Source organism: Tinamus guttatus, unplaced genomic scaffold (assembly GCF_059628265.1).
Source record: "Tinamus guttatus ecotype Peru unplaced genomic scaffold, ASM5962826v1 Tinamus_guttatus_pri_ptg000323l, whole genome shotgun sequence".
NCBI classification, from domain to species: Eukaryota; Metazoa; Chordata; class Aves; order Tinamiformes; family Tinamidae; genus Tinamus; species Tinamus guttatus.
The window spans coordinates 612218-629358 of NW_028288857.1; the positions used below are offsets into that span (position 1 = coordinate 612218).

The following is a 17141-nucleotide window of genomic DNA, read 5'->3' on the forward strand; positions in this document are numbered from 1 at the left end:
TTAGCAGTGAGCACAGCGGGGTGTTCTCAGACTTGCTACGGGGAGTATGAGTGAGGAAAGCTGAGGACAGCAAGAGTGAACTCTAAATCCTTTGCATGGTGTTGCATACGTTCTGGAAACTCTGGATCTGCCCTTTTGCTGTGGGGTCATCCTGCATCACAGAGCCTTCTCTTTCCTCAGATATCAATGTTAACTGATACCACAGAGTTTTACCAAAAGCATTTCTGTTTTTTCCCTTTTTTCCCCTCCTCCCTATGGACTACTACTGCTTCTTTTACCATTTTGTCTTGTTTTCCCTGTTTCATTACCATGTATTTGAACTATAAACTAGGCGTCTTATCTGACAAAACAGGCAGCTCACTACAGTTTTCTCCATAAACAATTCACTGCCCATCATTCCGCTGCAAGCAGCTCTTTAAAGCAGCAACCACTTCAAGACAGATATTAACTGGGCGGTGATTCTTACCCTGCATGTTAAGGGATGGCAGGGTGCTCCCCGAGAAGGCTTTTGTTTTTAAGCCAGTATTTGTAACAGCTTTCTGCAAGTTTGGAGCATCACACATAACCACTTTGATCTATATTGTCTAACTAAGTGTTCTCATTGTCCTCCTCAGATTATGTAACACATTTCCCCCTTAAAATGGGTATTTGACCCAAGCAAGTAAGTCAAACTGATGAACTGAGTCAAGACCTCTAGCATCTGAGACCTTTCCATTAACCACTAGGCCTTTCCCATGCACGTGTTTTGTACAGGACTGTAGCCACCGTGTTCCTTCATGATTTCCTTTGTAGGAGATAAAGGAAGGTGAAGAGAACATGGGGAGGTGTTGAGTTCTGGCCTGACCAAGCATGTTGCTCTGCCTTCCAAAAGAAGAGGTTTTTTTTTTTTTTTTTCTTAATTGCCCTTGAGCAAGTTGTAAGTGATGCTTATTTTAAGTTTGGGGTGGAATATTTTTTTGGAAACAAGAAGCTACGTAAGTTCAAATCACTGTTAGTTTTCCTGCAGTGATGCTTTAAAAACAGGGGTTTAGTTGACAGAAGAGAGGATCCTTCAGCTATGTCAACAATATGGGATGGCCACAAGTTGCATCTCTGTTGTGTAGAGATGCTTCTGATCCTCAGGCATCACACTGATTAGGGAACTGCACCAAAAAAGGACCAAGTCAGTCCCATAAAGGGCTTCATCTTTTCTAGAAAAAGAATTTCAATTCTCTTTATAAATGCAATGTTTTCTCTTGTATGGAAAAATCAATGTGCTCATAGAGATAGATATTTTGTGTTCTCCTTTCCCCATTCGATTATAACAGTCTTGGTTCAAGCCTTTTTTTTCTTTTTTTTTCCCTGGTATTTGCAGGACCTCTCTATCCAGACAGTGACTTGCATAAATGGAGCATCTAGCAGAGCTATGTCCAAGTGGCCAGAAAGCTGTGCTGGTCCAAACGCTACAATGCAAGGTCCAGGTTAAGAACAATCCTAGGGTGCTTTTGTCTTTGGATTTGCTAAGGAGAGTGAGCCAATGTGCTGTAATTTTGAGCACTGGTTAAGGTACCTTCAGTCTGCCCTCTTAAGAAGCTCTTTAATGTGAATTATGGTGAATGTCTGCCCACAGGTGCATCTCAGCTCTGTTTTTCTTGAGTCTCAGGAGTTTACGCTTTTCGAAAGTGCCTTGTTTGGGGATTTCAGAACTTTAAATCTCTCTGGAATTTCTCCTGCGCTTAATTTTTAAATCTTCTTTGAGCTCTTAATGGTCATACTTATTTTGGCCCATGGTGGTTTTGGGAGACTTCCTCTACTGCTAGATTACCTGGAAGAATGCACAGGTAACAAAATGCACATGTCCCAGCCGAGAATAGCTGGTCTTCTGTCTTATTTAGAGCAAAAATCTCCATAAATGAGCGCTTTTGTTTTCTGCACTTGGTTAACGCAATGAAAATGAAGCTGGAATGACACCTAGTGGCAAATTGCAGCATATCCTCATGTATGTGTTTCACCCTTCTAGTTAAGTTCCCACTGTTTTGGGGTGAGATGGTCTTAAAAAGAGGATTGGGAGCTTCGTTTGCTGAATAACAGGCCTGGGCTTTACCACCGCGGGAGTCCTCGCCGTTGAGCAGCCCTCGCAGTGACGTGTAGACGATCGCGTCTTCCTGATGAGCTGGCACATGGCACTGATGTCTCACTAACCCTGAAGAACAGGCTTGTGCTGCATGAAGTATGAGCACGTAGTCATAGACACCTATGGAAGGGGACTCGGCACTGGGGAAATGAGCCAGTACCCAGAGGAAGCGTTTGTAACCATCTGCCCTGGGGGCACATCTCAGGGGACACTAGGGGAAGGCAAGGACTAAAAGATGCTCGGCTACAAGCACGAGATTTTGGACTTTCTCCTACCAGGAGACACGATGGAAGCAGCTCAGGGCGTTGCTTTCCAGCATATTCTGCTTCAGGGAAAAGCAGTTTTGAGGAGCAAAGGGAAGTATGTATATTTGTCTTTTGGAACTTAGCAGTACTGTGTAAAATGATCTCTTGTCTTGACCTGGGAATTTGCCTGCCCTCTTGGGAAAGAGAATTACAGCTTCAAAGAACTTTGCCTATTGATTCCTTGACGTTTTGGAGAGCTATTGGAAATGAGTGTAAGCAGGTCTTCCAAAAATAATGTTAGGTGATCTTCAGGCTAGTAAACTTTGCATTCAGATTTTTTAACACACATTTTTTTTTCTTAAACAGCAATCCCTTGTGTATGTTTGGTTTACTTCTCACACTTCTCAGGCTTTAAAACCTAACATGTCAGCCCAGTAGCAGCAGAACCATGTGTTCCTTCAATCCAGAATCCTGTACTATTTAACCCTGAAATTGTGATAGTACCCAGATGTTCTGTTGGTTCCTGAGCTCTGCTGGGCTTGGAAGCCTACAGTCATGCGTGAAGGACGGTTTTATAGCTTTGTGATACATGTAAGCTCAGACAAAAGAATTCTGAGCTGCTGGCTGACTTTGTGATGTGGAAGCCAGCTGCGGTGTAGTGCCAACATTAGATGTTTGTTTTGGGAATGACCAACTTTCAGACCATTAATTTCATTGGAATTTGGATAATTCCTTTCTTCCGATATTTTCTGCTCTGGTGTTTTACATTCCTTTGTGTAGGCTGCTCCCTTTCATGGTTCTGTTCTCTGCCAGGGCCACTGTGTTTGGCTGAAAGGCCAATACAGGCAACTTCTGTGTGCTGCACACACCGGGCTGTGACTTGCAGATAACTCAGCTTACTGGGGGAGCAACCCCGGAGCTGGCTCTGCAGGAGTCATGCTCAGCCCTGCAGCAACATAACAGCATTTGCTCTGCAGGTAAATAGTGTTCCCTTTGAGGAGCCAGTGCTGAATCAGCCTTCACCTTTGCCTGCAGCCTCCCCAGTGTTTCTGTGTGCTCGTGTGTTATTTTGCGGGTGCCCGTTTACTTCCTTTGGGATTGTTCCTGTTGTTCTGCTCATCTTTCCCACAGAGAAGTTAGCTGCAGGTGGGGAGCCGCTTCCCTGGTGACCCATCACGTCGGTGGGAATCATCTGAGAATAGCTGCGGACCAATGGAGAAGGGTTGTGCACTGCTCCCCTCTCTCCGATCACTCAGAATCTAAATGAGCTGCCGTCCAGGGCGGTCCCTGCAGGAGCCCCAAGGGGAATCAGGGCTGAGTGCTCGCTGGGGAGGGTGGTCCGGTCCCCGCTCCGCAGTCCTCAAGCCCAGCTGGTACCGTTTAAATCTGCAGCGTCACTGAGTGTCAGCGGATGGAGCAGAGAGCAGGCTGAGCGGGGCTGCTGGTTTCCATCCTGTGCGGTGCGGTAGCAACTACCGTACCGCAGGTATCGGGGTGTGACTCTTAAGATGCTTTGTTCCTCCAGCAAGTGTTTTCTTGGGGCTTGTCTTTCTGGAGCACCTGATTATCTGTACATCCTGTCATCATTTATGCTTGTAGGGTGACAAGACTTGGGAAGAACGGTCAGCAATAATGCCATTTACTGGTAGTGCAGGTTGCACTGTCAGGTAGAAGCATAAAGAGTCTCTGATCACTGTCCAGGCTACATCTTCTTATGGGCTTCCTCCCCTTCGGCACATTTCTGGCGAGGAAGGCTGTAGCGTGTGTGTCAGAACATTGTCTGTGTCGTCCCCGTCTGTGCAGTCCAGCCAGCCTTACCTGCCACGGCGGTGTGAGAGTCGCTGTGTGCGCTGTACCCTGTAAAGAAATGGTCTCGTGCAGTGTAGCAGTAACAGGCCTGTTACTGGACTGCGTGGGGTCGCAGGCCTCCTCTCGGTGATTGTACTGCAGCTTCTGAGCTCTTGGGAGGGGTTTTGTTGGGTTTTGTATGTTTGTTTGTTTTTACAATAAATCTCAACTTTTTTGACTTCGTTTAGTATTTTAAATGCTGAAGAGGAAGAAACTGGGTCGTTTGGGATCAGACCCTCTGGAGGAGTCACAAAATGTTACCCACTATTAGTGTACTCTAGAGGGCCCTTGAATGCGTGGTGAGGCCAGTCCCAGTCTGTGTCCCAGTCCCCCATGCAGTGCGTGGGCCCAGATTCCTCCTGGAAAATGGAACAAAGCGCCTGTTCCACTCAGTGCTGGATAACCAGCCCCGGGTGGTGGTTACTGCTCTTCAGAGGTTTTGTGGCGCTTTTTCTGACCACTCAGTCTCCTCTTTGAGCCTGGGTTAAAAATGCAGCTCTCGGGTGCTGCGGAGGCAGGTTCCTGTGTATCAGATGAACTTTCTCCTTGTGGGTGAGGGACAAGCTACTTGCTGCTGTTGTCAGTGTGTTGCGCTGGAGATATCTGTTGATCCTGGTCCAAACTAGACAGTGTGTGAGAAATAAGCACCTACCACAAGCATGCACAGAGGCTGTGGGTTTTCCTGTTGCCTGTCACTACACAAGACACTTCCCAGGAAGCTCTCAGGACTGGAGGTCTTCCGATGCTCGCTGTTATTTTTGGTTGTCAAATTTCCTGTGCTGGCTTGGCAGTCATCCTGTCATGTCCTGTTCATCTCCTAATAGGCTGCTTGTCTTGAGAAGCCTCCAGTTCTGTGACTTGCCTTTGACTCCTGTTTTTACACTAAGGCTTTTCTTGCAGAATGAGGAACCATTGTGATTAGTGTGTAACATTATGATTAGAGTGTACAGAGCTATTTATTTTGTGTACTCAGTCTGTTAAACATGTAAATGTATTCTTTGTATCCGATAGCTCTCTTGTCGTGACTCCAGGCTGATGGAGTGATGACAGCTGAGAGGCTCTGCTTTCCTGGGCGCGAATGCCTGCTGAAGGTACTGAAAGCTGAGAGCTTCTCGTTGCTCTTAGACAAGAGCAAGAAAGTGCCAAAATGCCTGAAATGCTGTTGCTTGCTTACTCAGGGTTTATTAAATATACTTAGTAGGCTAGGAGCTGTGCGAGGGAGACCTCGTGCAGGGGATAGGGTGTCCCCTGGGGTGACATTTAGCTAAAGCTCCTGTCTGGGGAACTCAGCCGCCTGTGGGAAATCACCGTTTGGATGTTGAGCAGGCCCTTCTGAAAATGTCATTTGCTTTCCTTGGCTGCAAAGAGAAATAATCTGGTACCATCCTGCCGCTCTAGGAGATGCAGGGAATTGGGAGAGGAGCACCTAGATTCATAGACGATTTGGCATAAGAGCAGGCTGGACAGAGAGGCTGCGATGCAGCGGGAGGGCTGTGGCAGGTCCTCAGCACGCAGCAGCGCTGCACAAGGGACCGTCGTCTTGGCCGTGTGAGGAACTGGGCTTGGGTGAGAGCCCCATCTGTGCTGCAGCAAGCAGAAAGGAACCAAGTGCTGCACCGGGCAAAAGCCAACGCTGCCACTTCGTTACTCCCTGGAGTGGGATGCCCGACTTCCAGCTCAGCTTCTTGCTGGCAGGCGCAGGGGCACCAGGAAGCTCTGCTGAGCTCCCCTTGCCTGGGAGCTCTGCAGGCAGGTGTCCTACCGCGGGCAGCGCTTGCCCGAGGCAGCGCTGCGGAGGGCCAGGCAGGGGGCTGCCCACAGAAACACCGTCTCGAGAGGACACTGCAGTGCCACCCGCTTTGGAGCAGCCAGGAGTTGTGTGGCCCCTGCCAGGCAAGGCAAGGTCACTGTCCTTACCTGCTCCCACCTGTAAACAGCAGTGACAGCCCAAAACCTGCCAACCGCCGTCCCCCTTCAGCTGTTGCTACCAAAAGGTGGTGTGAGTTCTCATTACAGGCTACAGGACCCTGACAGGCGGCGGTAGCAGAGCTGTTTGTGGGGCTGAGCTCTGCTTGAACACAGGTTGGGATAGCAAAGAAGTTGACAGTGCTGGAGCCACAGAGACAGGTACGGTCCCCTGGTTGCCCCCTCACCAGGCCTATATCAGATCTGCTTGGTGCCTGAGCCAAGTTTCCTTGCATCGCCATGGAAGGGTTTGCCTGCAGCAGTGCATGTCCCAGCTGGCACTTCCCGGGGTTCAGGGCCTTGAACAGTGTCCCCAGAACAGGTGAGCATATCCCAGAGCCCAGTGGGACAGGTGGGGAGGGCAGCTCTCTTCCAGCCAGCTGAGAGCCATGGTTCTCCTGAAGGGAAGACGAGGACACCAACAACTGGGAAAGAGTATGGCCACCCCAGCAGGGATGGCAGGCACCTTCCTGAGCAAGTGCTGGTGCCCACCTCGCTGCTCCCGTGCTGCAGCCGCCTCTTGATGCCCTTCTCGCTGGGAACAGTGCTCTGGGGAATGGTCCAACTGCTTCCTTCCGTCCTCTCTCCCACCTGCCTCCAATACAGATGGTACAGCAGCTCCACCATCACTCATAGCTCTGGGTTATGTTCCCCTGGGTGGACTGGGTGGGGGGAGTCATCCCCAGGGCGACGCTGAACATGGGGATGGATTCCCATCCTTATGTCACCCCCAGATCCATTTCCTGCCCTGGGCCACCAAGGAATAGAGGACAGATGCTGGTGAGTGATTGCAGAGCTCAGCCCTTTATTTCCAGCAGTTGTGCAGGACAGGGAGCACGAGGTCAGTCCCGCAGCAAGGCAGGAAGCACAGCAGAGCATGGGGGGCCTGGCAAAAGAACCTGTTTCTCCTGCTGTCCCACATGCAATGAGGGCTGGGCACAAGGACGCAGTCCAGGAGCAGCATAGGGCAGGAGGCGATGGCAGAAGAGGACCCTGCAGTCCATCTCAAGAGTGCAGAATGCACAAGACACTTTGCTTCCTCCCCAGTTCTATGCAGGGTTAGGGCTGATACAACAGCGAGGGCAGACCCAACCTCTGAGCTGAGCCAAGCGGTACCGAATGAAAGAAGCCCTCATGCCTAAAACTCTCCTGCAAGTCTGGGTCTAGCAGGGCTCCAGCTCACCTTGAGCCAAAATGATTAGGGAGTCAAAGGCCAGCGCACACTGCTTCAGGTGCCTGGATGGGCTCTCAAGGAAACCCCCAAATTTCTGCAACCTCATGGTCACTGTTCACCCCACTGGTGGTCTCTGTTCCCTTCCTCTGCTAGCAACAGGCTAGCCCCAACCACCCCCAAATCACTACCTCAGCAGGCAGGCAAAAGACCCATAGACCTTCTCCTGCTCCAGGTCTACTAGCACTGGTGTTTGGCCAGGGGGAGGTAGTGGTGAAATTATTCAGTGAGGCAAGACCACAGGAGCAGACCAGAGCGTATGGTCAGGTTGTTGCCAACCCAGATGTGGGTGGTGTTCATGGGGGATGCCACATGTCATCTCCATTCTGCCCCAAATACAGCTTTATAGATGCCCTGCTTGGTCCGTACGTCTAGGGAAGCAGGGGAGCACGCTGGGGTACCCCGCATCAGGCACATTTGCCCTTGCGGAGGCAGAAAGGCAGCTCTGGTGCAGGTACCAGGATTATGCTGAAGATGGGCTGGTAGTCGTCAGGCAGGGCCTGGGGGTGCTGTGCCATCATCTCCAACACCATGTGTCGCACCTCCTTGGAGACGTCGCCCCGGAGATCCAGCAAGGTGGAGATGTGCTCATCGCTGGTCAGAGCAGCAGGTGAGCCCAAGTGCTGCCAGCTCATGGCGTTATCCTTTGCAACCCTGCATGCCATTTGCTGGGCCCTCATGGCTCACCACTTGTAATGCTGGTTTCCCCCACTGCAAACCTCCCACGACCCAAGGAAGCAAAGCTGAAGCTAGGATAGATCTGGCACTTAAAACAAGCCAAAATTCAACACTTGTTTGAAAATAACCCTGCAAACCTTGTGATTCTTGAGTTTGACATTTTGTAGGTTTGTTTTCATTATGACATTCCCAATTTGGTACTTAGTGATTTCTCACACCTTTTTTTTTTTTTTTTCCTTTGACCACCAACTACAGGGAGATGAAGGTCACAGCAGGACTGCTTCTTTCTTTACATCTTTGCCCTTAGGACTTTGCAAGAATCTCTCAAATTTGGAGCATGGAAAAAATGAAACCTGAGGGATGGAGGGAAAAGGGTCTCTATACACTCTACAGAGTAACCCCATGAAGCCCAGCCCAAACCTGGCTGCCCTGAGCAGAGTTGTATCTGTTCCAATTCACGGGTGAGCAGAGCTTGGTTTCCTACCTGACATCAGGGTACTTGGTGATGAAGCTCAGGACCTCCAGGCTGAGCAGTGCTGGGTCCTTGAGGCAGATCAGCTCTCGCAGGGCAAACACAACCTCCAGGCTCTGCTGTCTCCTGTCCAGGCCCTGTGAGGGAGAACGGGCTGTCTGGGAGGTAGCTGCTGTGGCAGACAGCAGAGGTGCAGCTCAGCCCTCAGGGTGGTCACCCAGGTCCAGATGGGGACGCAACCTGTCCCCCTCCCCAGTAGGGTGCTTGTGACTTGTGTCTCCTGGCTGCAGCGGTCTCAGCTGACTTGGTTTCTAGCACCGTGCCTCAGCCTTGTATAAGGCTTTGCAGCCTCAACAGCCTGTGCTGGGCAGGATTGACCATCCTGCAGGTTCTTAATCCAGCCAGTTCCTCCCATCTTGGCTTCACCTCCCCCTTTGTTTACACTGGCTGTAACAGCCCTGCCTTGCCCGTGGGCTCAGGGCCTCTTTCCGTGTGCTGGGGCAGGCAGGGGGAAGAGAGGAGGGTGATGGAGTCAAACTGCAAGCTATTCCCTGAGCAGGGCACAGCCCTCCCTACGGGCCTGTGCTGTGGCCCAGCCGTGGCTCCTTGCCCTCACCAAGCTGCTTCTCACCAGGCCATGAAAGAGCTCCCGCAGCTGGGTGGCGTCTTGCAGCAGGCGCGCGCAGAGCTGGCCCCGCTCCTCCGCACTTCTGCAGACCATCTTCTTCTGCATGAGTGCCCGCAGGTACTGGCTTGTCACCAGGCGCTCGCTCTCCATCAGCAGGAGCTGGGCACCAGGGCAGGGGAGAGTCATTTGCCATGGACACTCTGGACATGGGGCTTGGGGCTAGGCATGGATTTGGGGACAAAAGGCAGAGGAGAAGACCAAATGCAATGCCAAGGAGAGGCAACAGCCAACTGGGAAGCCCCTTTTCCTTGGCCAGAGGGGTAGAGAGGCCAGCTGAGCTTGGGCGGAAACCCACAGTGTCTTTATGTGATGGTGCCCTCTGGGCTACTCCTAAGGAGACGTGCTCTTCAGCACATCCTGCGGTGACCGATACTTGGAAACTTTCTGCAAAATCAAACTGCTCCTCAAGCAAGAGGTGGCCCCGCCATCCCTGTTGCCCTCCCAAGGGAGGGGCTGGCTCTGGGCTGCATCAGGGATGGCAGCATGGCACCCAACTGCCTCACATCCTTCCCTGCAGATAAGCAGGCACTTGGGAGAGCGCATGAGGGATACCCTGCAGCAACTGTACCATGAAGATGGGTTTCCTGGCGCAGGAGAAGTCCTTTGCATACTTGTCTATCACTTCACACATGCTGCTGACCAGCTGGGACCCAGAGAGCCACTTTCGAGAAGGCAGCTGCATGCACAGGGGCTGAAAGAAGCACAAGCACAGTATAAGGTACCTTGCACTGCACTGCCCTCGCAGTAGTTGTCAGTCAAGGGGCAGCACAACATCCCATAGCACCTGCCTTGCTGCTTCCTTGCAGCCCATCTGCTTTGCAAAACTCCCAATCCCCTTGCTAAAAGGGGCCCTGCCAGCCAAAAGTCAATTTCAAAACATAGGATTGGGCTAGATTAGGAGAAGTATGGAAATACACTGGGGCTGCCCTTCTCAGGCTGCCTTGATGCCTGGCAATCAGTATTTTGGGTGTTCATCAGGTTCTTGAGTTCACTGTCACTGCTAGGCACCCCACCATGGGTAGCAGCTGAGGCTTGGTGCAGCGAGCTGCCCCTTGCACGTGTTTTTGGCCTGCCCTGTTGACCTCCTCCTCCCCTACTGTCCTTTCAGGCTGCATTTGCCCTTTCCCTGCCTGGAGGCCTGCAGCTCTGCTGGGGCCATGGCAGTCTCCATGTTGCCTGGGAGTATTTCATCTTTTAGCTGCTCCTTTGTTTTCATAGCGTGCCCCTTACAGCACTAAATAGCTCTGCCTTATTTTTTTTTTTCCCAGATTTTATCCAGCCTCCAGGGATGCTAGATATGACGACGCTGGCAGGAAATGACTTGGGCAGTTGCACATTGGCTCATATCCTCCACACAGCCATTGCCTTTCTCCCGTTTGCTTTTCTGTCATGAAGTGCCATAAAAACAAGAATGAGGAAGCTCAGCTAGACTGTGGCTCCCAGTCTCTGTCAGCTACTGACTTGTGGCCATTTGCTGTATGCCCAAGCGATACAACACTGTACTGGTTGGCAGCAGACCATGGGAGCTGCCCTTGGTTTACCAAGGCCCAGAGAGGCAGGCCAGCAGAGACATGTGGAGGGTGATAAGAGGCCAGATGCAGCCTGATGAGGCAGGGAATGTGGTCGGTATCGTGGGCAGGAACAGGCCCCATGTCTGGGGCTGTTGCACTGGTGCTGTTCCTGCCGAGGAGAGGGCTGGCTCAGTCCTGTCAGTGTCTGGAGCTGCAGACACACAAACCTGCAGGTCCAGGAGCAGCTCCTCCAGCAGCAGTTGGCAGGCTTTCTTCTGTGTCCTGTCTAGAGCAGCCTGGAGGGATGTGGGGACTTCCCTGTGGGCAGTATCAGGGTGCAAAGAGGAGACAGAGGAGCTAGGAGAGAGAGAAAAATGGGAAGCACAGTGGGGACGCTGGCCCTGCAAGTAGCTTGGAAGGGACTTGGGGAGGATATGGCCTCCTCATGAGGAGCAGAATTGTTCTGAGAGGCAGCCACAGTGGTTTTGGGAATGCAGCATGTTACCTGAGAGCCAGGTTGTTGTTGAGCATGGCGAGCAGGTAGGGGACGTAGTACTTGGGTACAGTGCGGTCCTTCTGGTGCTCCTTCCCACAACGCACTAGGGCTTCCCGCAGACTGCAGCACAGCGAGGGAACCACCATGGGCAGAACCACAGACATCTACCCACGAGTGCCTGGACCCAGAATGCCCCTGCGGCCATTGGAGGCACATGGGCCTCCCAGCAACCCTCCCAGCTTTTATGTCACTTCCCAGGCCCCACTGAAGGCTGGAGAGAGACAGAACACCGAGCAAGGAAGGATAGGGTTGGAACCCTTGCGAGAGCAAGCCTCAGTGCTACCAGAAAGTCTCAGTGCTATCAGAGAGGCTCTTGGAACAGCAGCTCCCCAAGAAGCTAATGGTTCCTGGAAGCTGAGAAAATTCCCTCAATCAGCCTGGGCAGATCGGCCGCTAGAGCCCACTGTAACCTTAATCAGCACTGGGCACTCATCGCAAACCTCTGCCATCAGCCTGCAGTGGCAAGCTGTCAAGGCCTGGGGGCTGTGAGAATGCCCAGGCCATGGGAGGCTCCACTGACCGGCCCAGAAATGCCTCGAGCTCCTCCATAGCCATGCTGTAGACCTTCTGCTGCAGAGAGGCTGTGATCAGGGAGGCCACCCGGATGTTCTCGCTCAGCATCTGCAGAGGGAGAGAAGGGCACGATGGGGATCAGTGAGAGCTGCAACCCATGCCCTCCTTTTTGGGAGGCTCTCAGCATGGCCCTGTTCCACCTGCTCCTCAGGGAGCATTGTGCATCCATCCATCTCTTGGTGGCAGCTCAGGCTGGGGAAGAAGAGAGCCTGACTACCTCTCAGGGCCACAAGGAGCACAGTGTGAGGGCACAAGATGCTGGTGCCAGCCTGCAGTGCCGGGGACCCACCTGCATGACAATGACGGGCAGGGCTGACTGATAGAAGCCCTGGTGATCTTTCTCAGGCTCTTCCTCCCTGAACCACTCCTTGAACTCCACTTCCAGGGTTCTCTGCATCCACTCAAGCACGCTGGCCTGTGGGACAGACAACCACCATGGCCAGCCCAGAGAGTCCCTTCAGACCCAACACTTAGCATAGCACCATGTCACACCTCATGGTGCTTGTCCCACACTTCAGGGGTTCATGCTGCTGTTGAAGTTGGGACAGTAGGCATGGCTGTATGCTCCCCATCCAGTGTAGACATGTTACTCTGCTCACTTACCTTGACTTTCACCACATATTTCCTCTCTGTCTGATCCACAAGGTCAGGAGAGACCAAGGGGCCCAGAGCTGAAACATCTACTTCTGGGAGGAGGCCAGGGTGACTCATCATCTCTGGGCTGGAAGGCATAAGTGGGACAGGAGTGGGAAGACCTGTGGTTTAGGAGTTCCTCCCTCCCTTTCTACCCTCCTGGTTTTCCTCTCCAGGAACCCAGAGCCACTCTTTTGTCCTGTCCGCGTGTCAGTGACATAACTCAGCTCCGCTCACTTTCCCTGATCACAGGGCCAGGCTTGGCACTGACCTTTGGTACACATGGAGCACCCACTCAAGGAGGAGGAAAAGTGCCTGTTTGTCCAGATCCTCTTGGAGGATGTCCTGGAGATGGCTGGTGAGGGCCTGGTGGTACGTGGCAGTGCAGATGCTGAGAATGTTGTAGTGAGCTGGAACACACTGCACCATCAGGTCCTTCACCACATGCAGCTCAGCCACGACTTCTCTTTGCAGTGCTGCCAGGTGTCTGGACAGCCCTGGGCCTGTGGTGTCCACACAGGCAGTGAGGAAGTGGGATCCTGTAATGGTCTCCTGAAGGATATGGTAAAACTTCTGCCTCCATCCCTTAGGGCGGCCAGGGGGCAGGAAGGTGGCATCCAGGAGCAGAGCATCATCTATTTTCTCTTCACGCTCAATGATCCTTACAGCAGAGACAAACAGGACTGGGTCCTCCCGCACTAGCTGAAGGCTGTGACCCACAATGCCCCACAGCTGCTTGGCCAGGCTCTCGTTGAGCTCCTGCAGGCCACTGAAGTAGGACAGCACAGTGGCCTGGGCACTGGAGAGCCCACGGAGATGTAGCTGGAAGAGGATGTCATCCCGGAGGTGCTCCAACATCATGAGCTCAGCATGGGCCTCCAGCAGGTGCTGCTCATGGAGCAGCTGCAGCGTATGGGAAAAAACCTCATGGACTGTGAGAGAGGGAGAAGAAATGACAGGATTGAGCACTGGGGAAGAAGGGGATTGGCACTGAGGCTGTGGGCATGGGTTAGAAGGGGGTTCCCAAAGGAAAGGGTCTGAGACCTGGGGCTCTGTGAAAACAGTGCTGGGACATGTCCTCGAGAGGCAGTGGCATTTCCATCCTCAGAGACTTTCCAAACCCAACTGGATGAGGTCTGTGCAACCTGCTCTAACTTTGCCACCAGGCCTGCATAAAGCCCAGAGTGGCACTGGAGCTCTCCCAAGTGCCTTCCAGTCAAAATTCCCATGGATGGGGCCAATACCTTACCCGAGAACAGCTGGGGCAGCACCTTGACCACTGAGGTCAGTTGCACATGCTCTGCCATCAGTGTCCGCATCTGCTGTAAGACCTGAAAGTGCTCGGCACTATCTATCAGGGCCCACCGTGCAGCTCCCAGGTCCTGGCACACGTTCTGCACTTCCTTGGCCGCCGACCGCAGCTGCTCCAGCCCTGCGCTCACCCCTTCCAGGTAGGACTGGACTGTAGACTGGGGAGAAAAAGAGCATAAGGAGGCAGAGCAGAAGCTCTGTAAGGACGCAGGACATGAACATACTTTGTTCCAGCCCTGCCAGGCCTCTGCAGCATGTGGTCTCCCACTTTCTCTCGTCATGCTATCACATCTCCCACATGTCCCACCCCACTCTTCCCCTCTTATACACCCAGCCTGAAGAAACCTGCTCAAGCAACAGGAATGGCCCATTTTACCTTCCACCTGGGTAAACGAGTCACAGAGCAGGATTGCATGCATGAAGGGGATCACCCAGCAGTAATCAGATGTCTGCTTTCAGCTTTAAAAATACACTTTGCTTCTGCAAAATATTTGCATGCCACAGTCCTGCACTGGGTCCCCCAGACAGACCAATGGTGTGAAACACCTCAGTGGCCACACAAGTGCTCCTCCAAAATGTATTTCCATCTTTTTAGCCTCATAGTGGCACTGGTACATCTCCATGCCCTCTGGTTCTTAATGCCCCTGGTTCTTAATGTGAAGAAGTATTTTTACCTGTCATTGACAGAAACAAGTTGTTTTCTCTGTGGCCACCTTCATTAAAATGAGCCCTCTCCTGGATAATTTCTCCATGTTTGGGCAGGATAAAGCATCTCCAAAATCAGCATAGCCAGGATAAGGTTCAGGGTGCTCAGATCACACAGGCCAATCTTTCTTCAGGTCATTTAAAAGGGGATAGTAGGGTCACCCTGACCATAATATATATGTACACAGGGACCAGTTAAATCCCTTAGTTCTACATACAGAAATTCTGTTTCTTCTGTGGATATTTGCAGGCAGGGATGGGGTTAGCTAGAACTCTTCACTGTCTCCCAGCCATGAGTAAGGGGAGCCCTTAGTGCTGGGATAGGGTAGCAAAGAGGTGCGCTGACTCCTGTACCTGGGATATATGGAGTACCCTTAGCATTTTGCTTTTAATACACATTTCAACACTTCAGTCAATACCTGGGGTTAGGGCAGTAGAAGTTTAACCACTTCTTGTCCCCAAAACAATTGTAATTCTCCCACTTACAACCAGTGCAGGGACAAGATTTTCTCCAGAAGTGAAAAAAAAAAAAAAAAGTTGATGCAGAAGACCATACCCTGGCTGAGGTCCCTGCACTGGGAGAGGGTCAAGCTGTGGATGTTCTTCAGATGAGATGTGGCAAAAACCCACCTTCAGACGGGCCTGGATGGAGTTATTCCTCTTTGTTTCTCGGCTCCGATACTGCCCAAGTGCCTCCAGTTTCTCGGGGCGGTAAAACACCCCTGAAGCCCATTTCAGAGCAGCTCCTCTTGCTAATTTCTCAGCCTTCTCTGCTTCTGGCCATTCCTCATCTGCTGGTGAAGCCAGGGGTTAATGAGCAAAATGGGCCTCTCCTTGTGGAACAGGAAGGGCTCCCAAGGCCAGAGGCAGGAAACTGTCCACAAGCGGATGTTCTAGCACACACAGATGTGGGAAGCTGAGGAGCACGGCAGCAAGCAGCCCTTTCCAGGAGGGTCCTGAGAAGGGTTCCAGGGTCACAGGTCGGGGCTGTGGCAGAGGACTACCCCAAGGAGCTGCAAACTGCCCTGCCAGCTCAGGTTGTCACCCAGGCTGAGAGTGTGTCCTGTCCCCTTGTTGAGTGGGGTCAGGATCTCACACCACCTAGGAGACCTTGGCAGAACTGTCCTAGCAATGAGTCAGCAGGAAGAACGGAGGGGAGGCAGCTTGCACCGTCTGTCTACACGAAGAAGTCCCCAGAGGGGTTGATTTGAAGGGCCCTGGGGCTACCCTTGTCTGGGCAACTGTGCTTGTGAAGGCAGAGCCAGCTGAGGCCGGGAGGCTCCTGGCTTTGTGGCTCTCCCAAAGGCACTGGCTGTGTCTGCATGGGGACACTGTGTCCTGCCTCAGCCCCAGATATGCTCAGGTCAAACTATGGCCATCTTTGAAGCACCAGATGTTGAGAATTGGCACAGTTATCACATGCTTGCCGTCATCCCCAGCACCTGGATTCATTGTTTCCTCCCTTCTGCAGAAGTTCTCCCAGCTCAGGACTGTCCACAGCCCTGCAAGAACGTTACCCAGTCCAGAGCCAGGGTCCTGCACTGCTGCTGAGCCTGGAGCATGGGCTCTGGGGAAACCAATGGGTTTGGGGAGGAGCTGTGCGGTAAGTAGAGCTGTCCCCAGCAAGTGCTAAAAAGGTAGGTAGCTCACCAGGAAGGAGGGGAGATCACAGCAAGGGATGATCCCAGCCCGCTGCCGTTGGCACTGCCAGCACTCAGGGCTGGGCTTCCCTCCACCCAAGGGCAGCCGGCATTGGCCCTGGCGTGGGGAAGAGGTCTGCCAGACGGGGAGGCAGAGGCTGGGGGAGCGCGGGCGTCAGGGAGAGCCCCTAGCCTTGCAGATGCGCTGCCGGAGCTTGCAGCCCTCCCCGGCCCCGGACGCCAGGTCCCTGGGGGAGCGTGCTGTCCCCTTACCTTTGGGGCTCGCGGCGTGCTCCTCCTCAGCGGACATGCCCATCGTCTCAACGCCGCGCGCGAGCTCCAGGGCGCGGGGCTGGCCCATTGTGCTCCCGCGGGCGCGCTCAGGATGTCAGCAGCAGGGCGGGGGAGCGCGGAAGGCACCGCAGCCGCTGCGGGGCTCTGGCAAACAGAAATCATCATGTCCTGTGCGCCCTCCAAAGCCCAGCCCAGCCCCGGCCCGGTTCACCCCGGGCGCGCAGCCAAGGCAGCCCCGCGCACAGCCGGGTGCTGCAGGCAGCTCCGGTGGCTCCGGCAGGGTGGCCGGGCGTCCCTAGCTGTCACCGGCTGGCGGGGAGGCGGGGAGCGGGGGCAGTGCCAGCGGGGGCTGGGCTTCCATTGTCCTTTCTGCAGCGGCAGCAGGAGGCCAGCAGAAGCTGGTAGGGTCAGGGAAAGGGTGTATGCAATGGCTGCACCTTTCCCACAAGGAAGCTGGATGCCCTGTTCCCATCCTCGCCTTGGAGAAGTCCCCGTACCACAAAACACCGGGGCAGGGCTTGGGTGGTGGTTTCACCTCCAATGCCAGGGTTGCAGCGGGGAAAGAAAGGACAGTATCAGAGCACACAAAGTGCAACCCAGGAAATCCAAAGAGCCCAAGCATCAACTCACCGGACTCTTAACTATACTGTATTATTTTTCTTTTGCTACCACAGCACT

The 17141-nt window shown here is 53.1% G+C and overlaps 1 protein-coding gene across 1 annotated transcript; it reads right to left on the reverse strand.

Moving 5' to 3' along the window:
* Positions 1-7734: 7734 nt before the first annotated feature.
* Positions 7735-16485, reverse strand: EXOC3L1 (exocyst complex component 3 like 1). Its single transcript, XM_010224461.2, has 13 exons — positions 16443-16485; positions 15160-15320; positions 13763-13982; positions 12785-13445; positions 12484-12601; positions 12170-12295; positions 11828-11928; positions 11257-11367; positions 10979-11108; positions 9809-9931; positions 9184-9339; positions 8565-8689; positions 7735-7996 (listed from the first exon to the last, which is right to left on the reverse strand). The coding sequence occupies exons 1-13, from the start codon at positions 16483-16485 to the stop codon at positions 7810-7812; spliced, it is 2262 nt and encodes a 753-aa protein (XP_010222763.2). The 3' UTR covers positions 7735-7809.
* Between the last annotated feature and the right edge of the window lie 656 nt (positions 16486-17141).

What these genes read in the sequence shown, in the direction of transcription:
- EXOC3L1 (XM_010224461.2), bottom strand. Translation starts at nt 16,485, where the DNA reads ATGGGCATGTCCGCTGAGGAGGAGCACGCCGCGAGCCCCAAAG. An exon ending in GCTGCCCCAGCTGTTCTCGG is followed by an intron (nt 13,446 to 13,762) that starts GTAAGGTATTGG and finishes CCTCTCTCACAG; the next exon opens with TCCATGAGGTTTTTTCCCAT. An exon ending in AATATGTGGTGAAAGTCAAG is followed by an intron (nt 12,296 to 12,483) that starts GTAAGTGAGCAG and finishes TCTGTCCCACAG; the next exon opens with GCCAGCGTGCTTGAGTGGAT.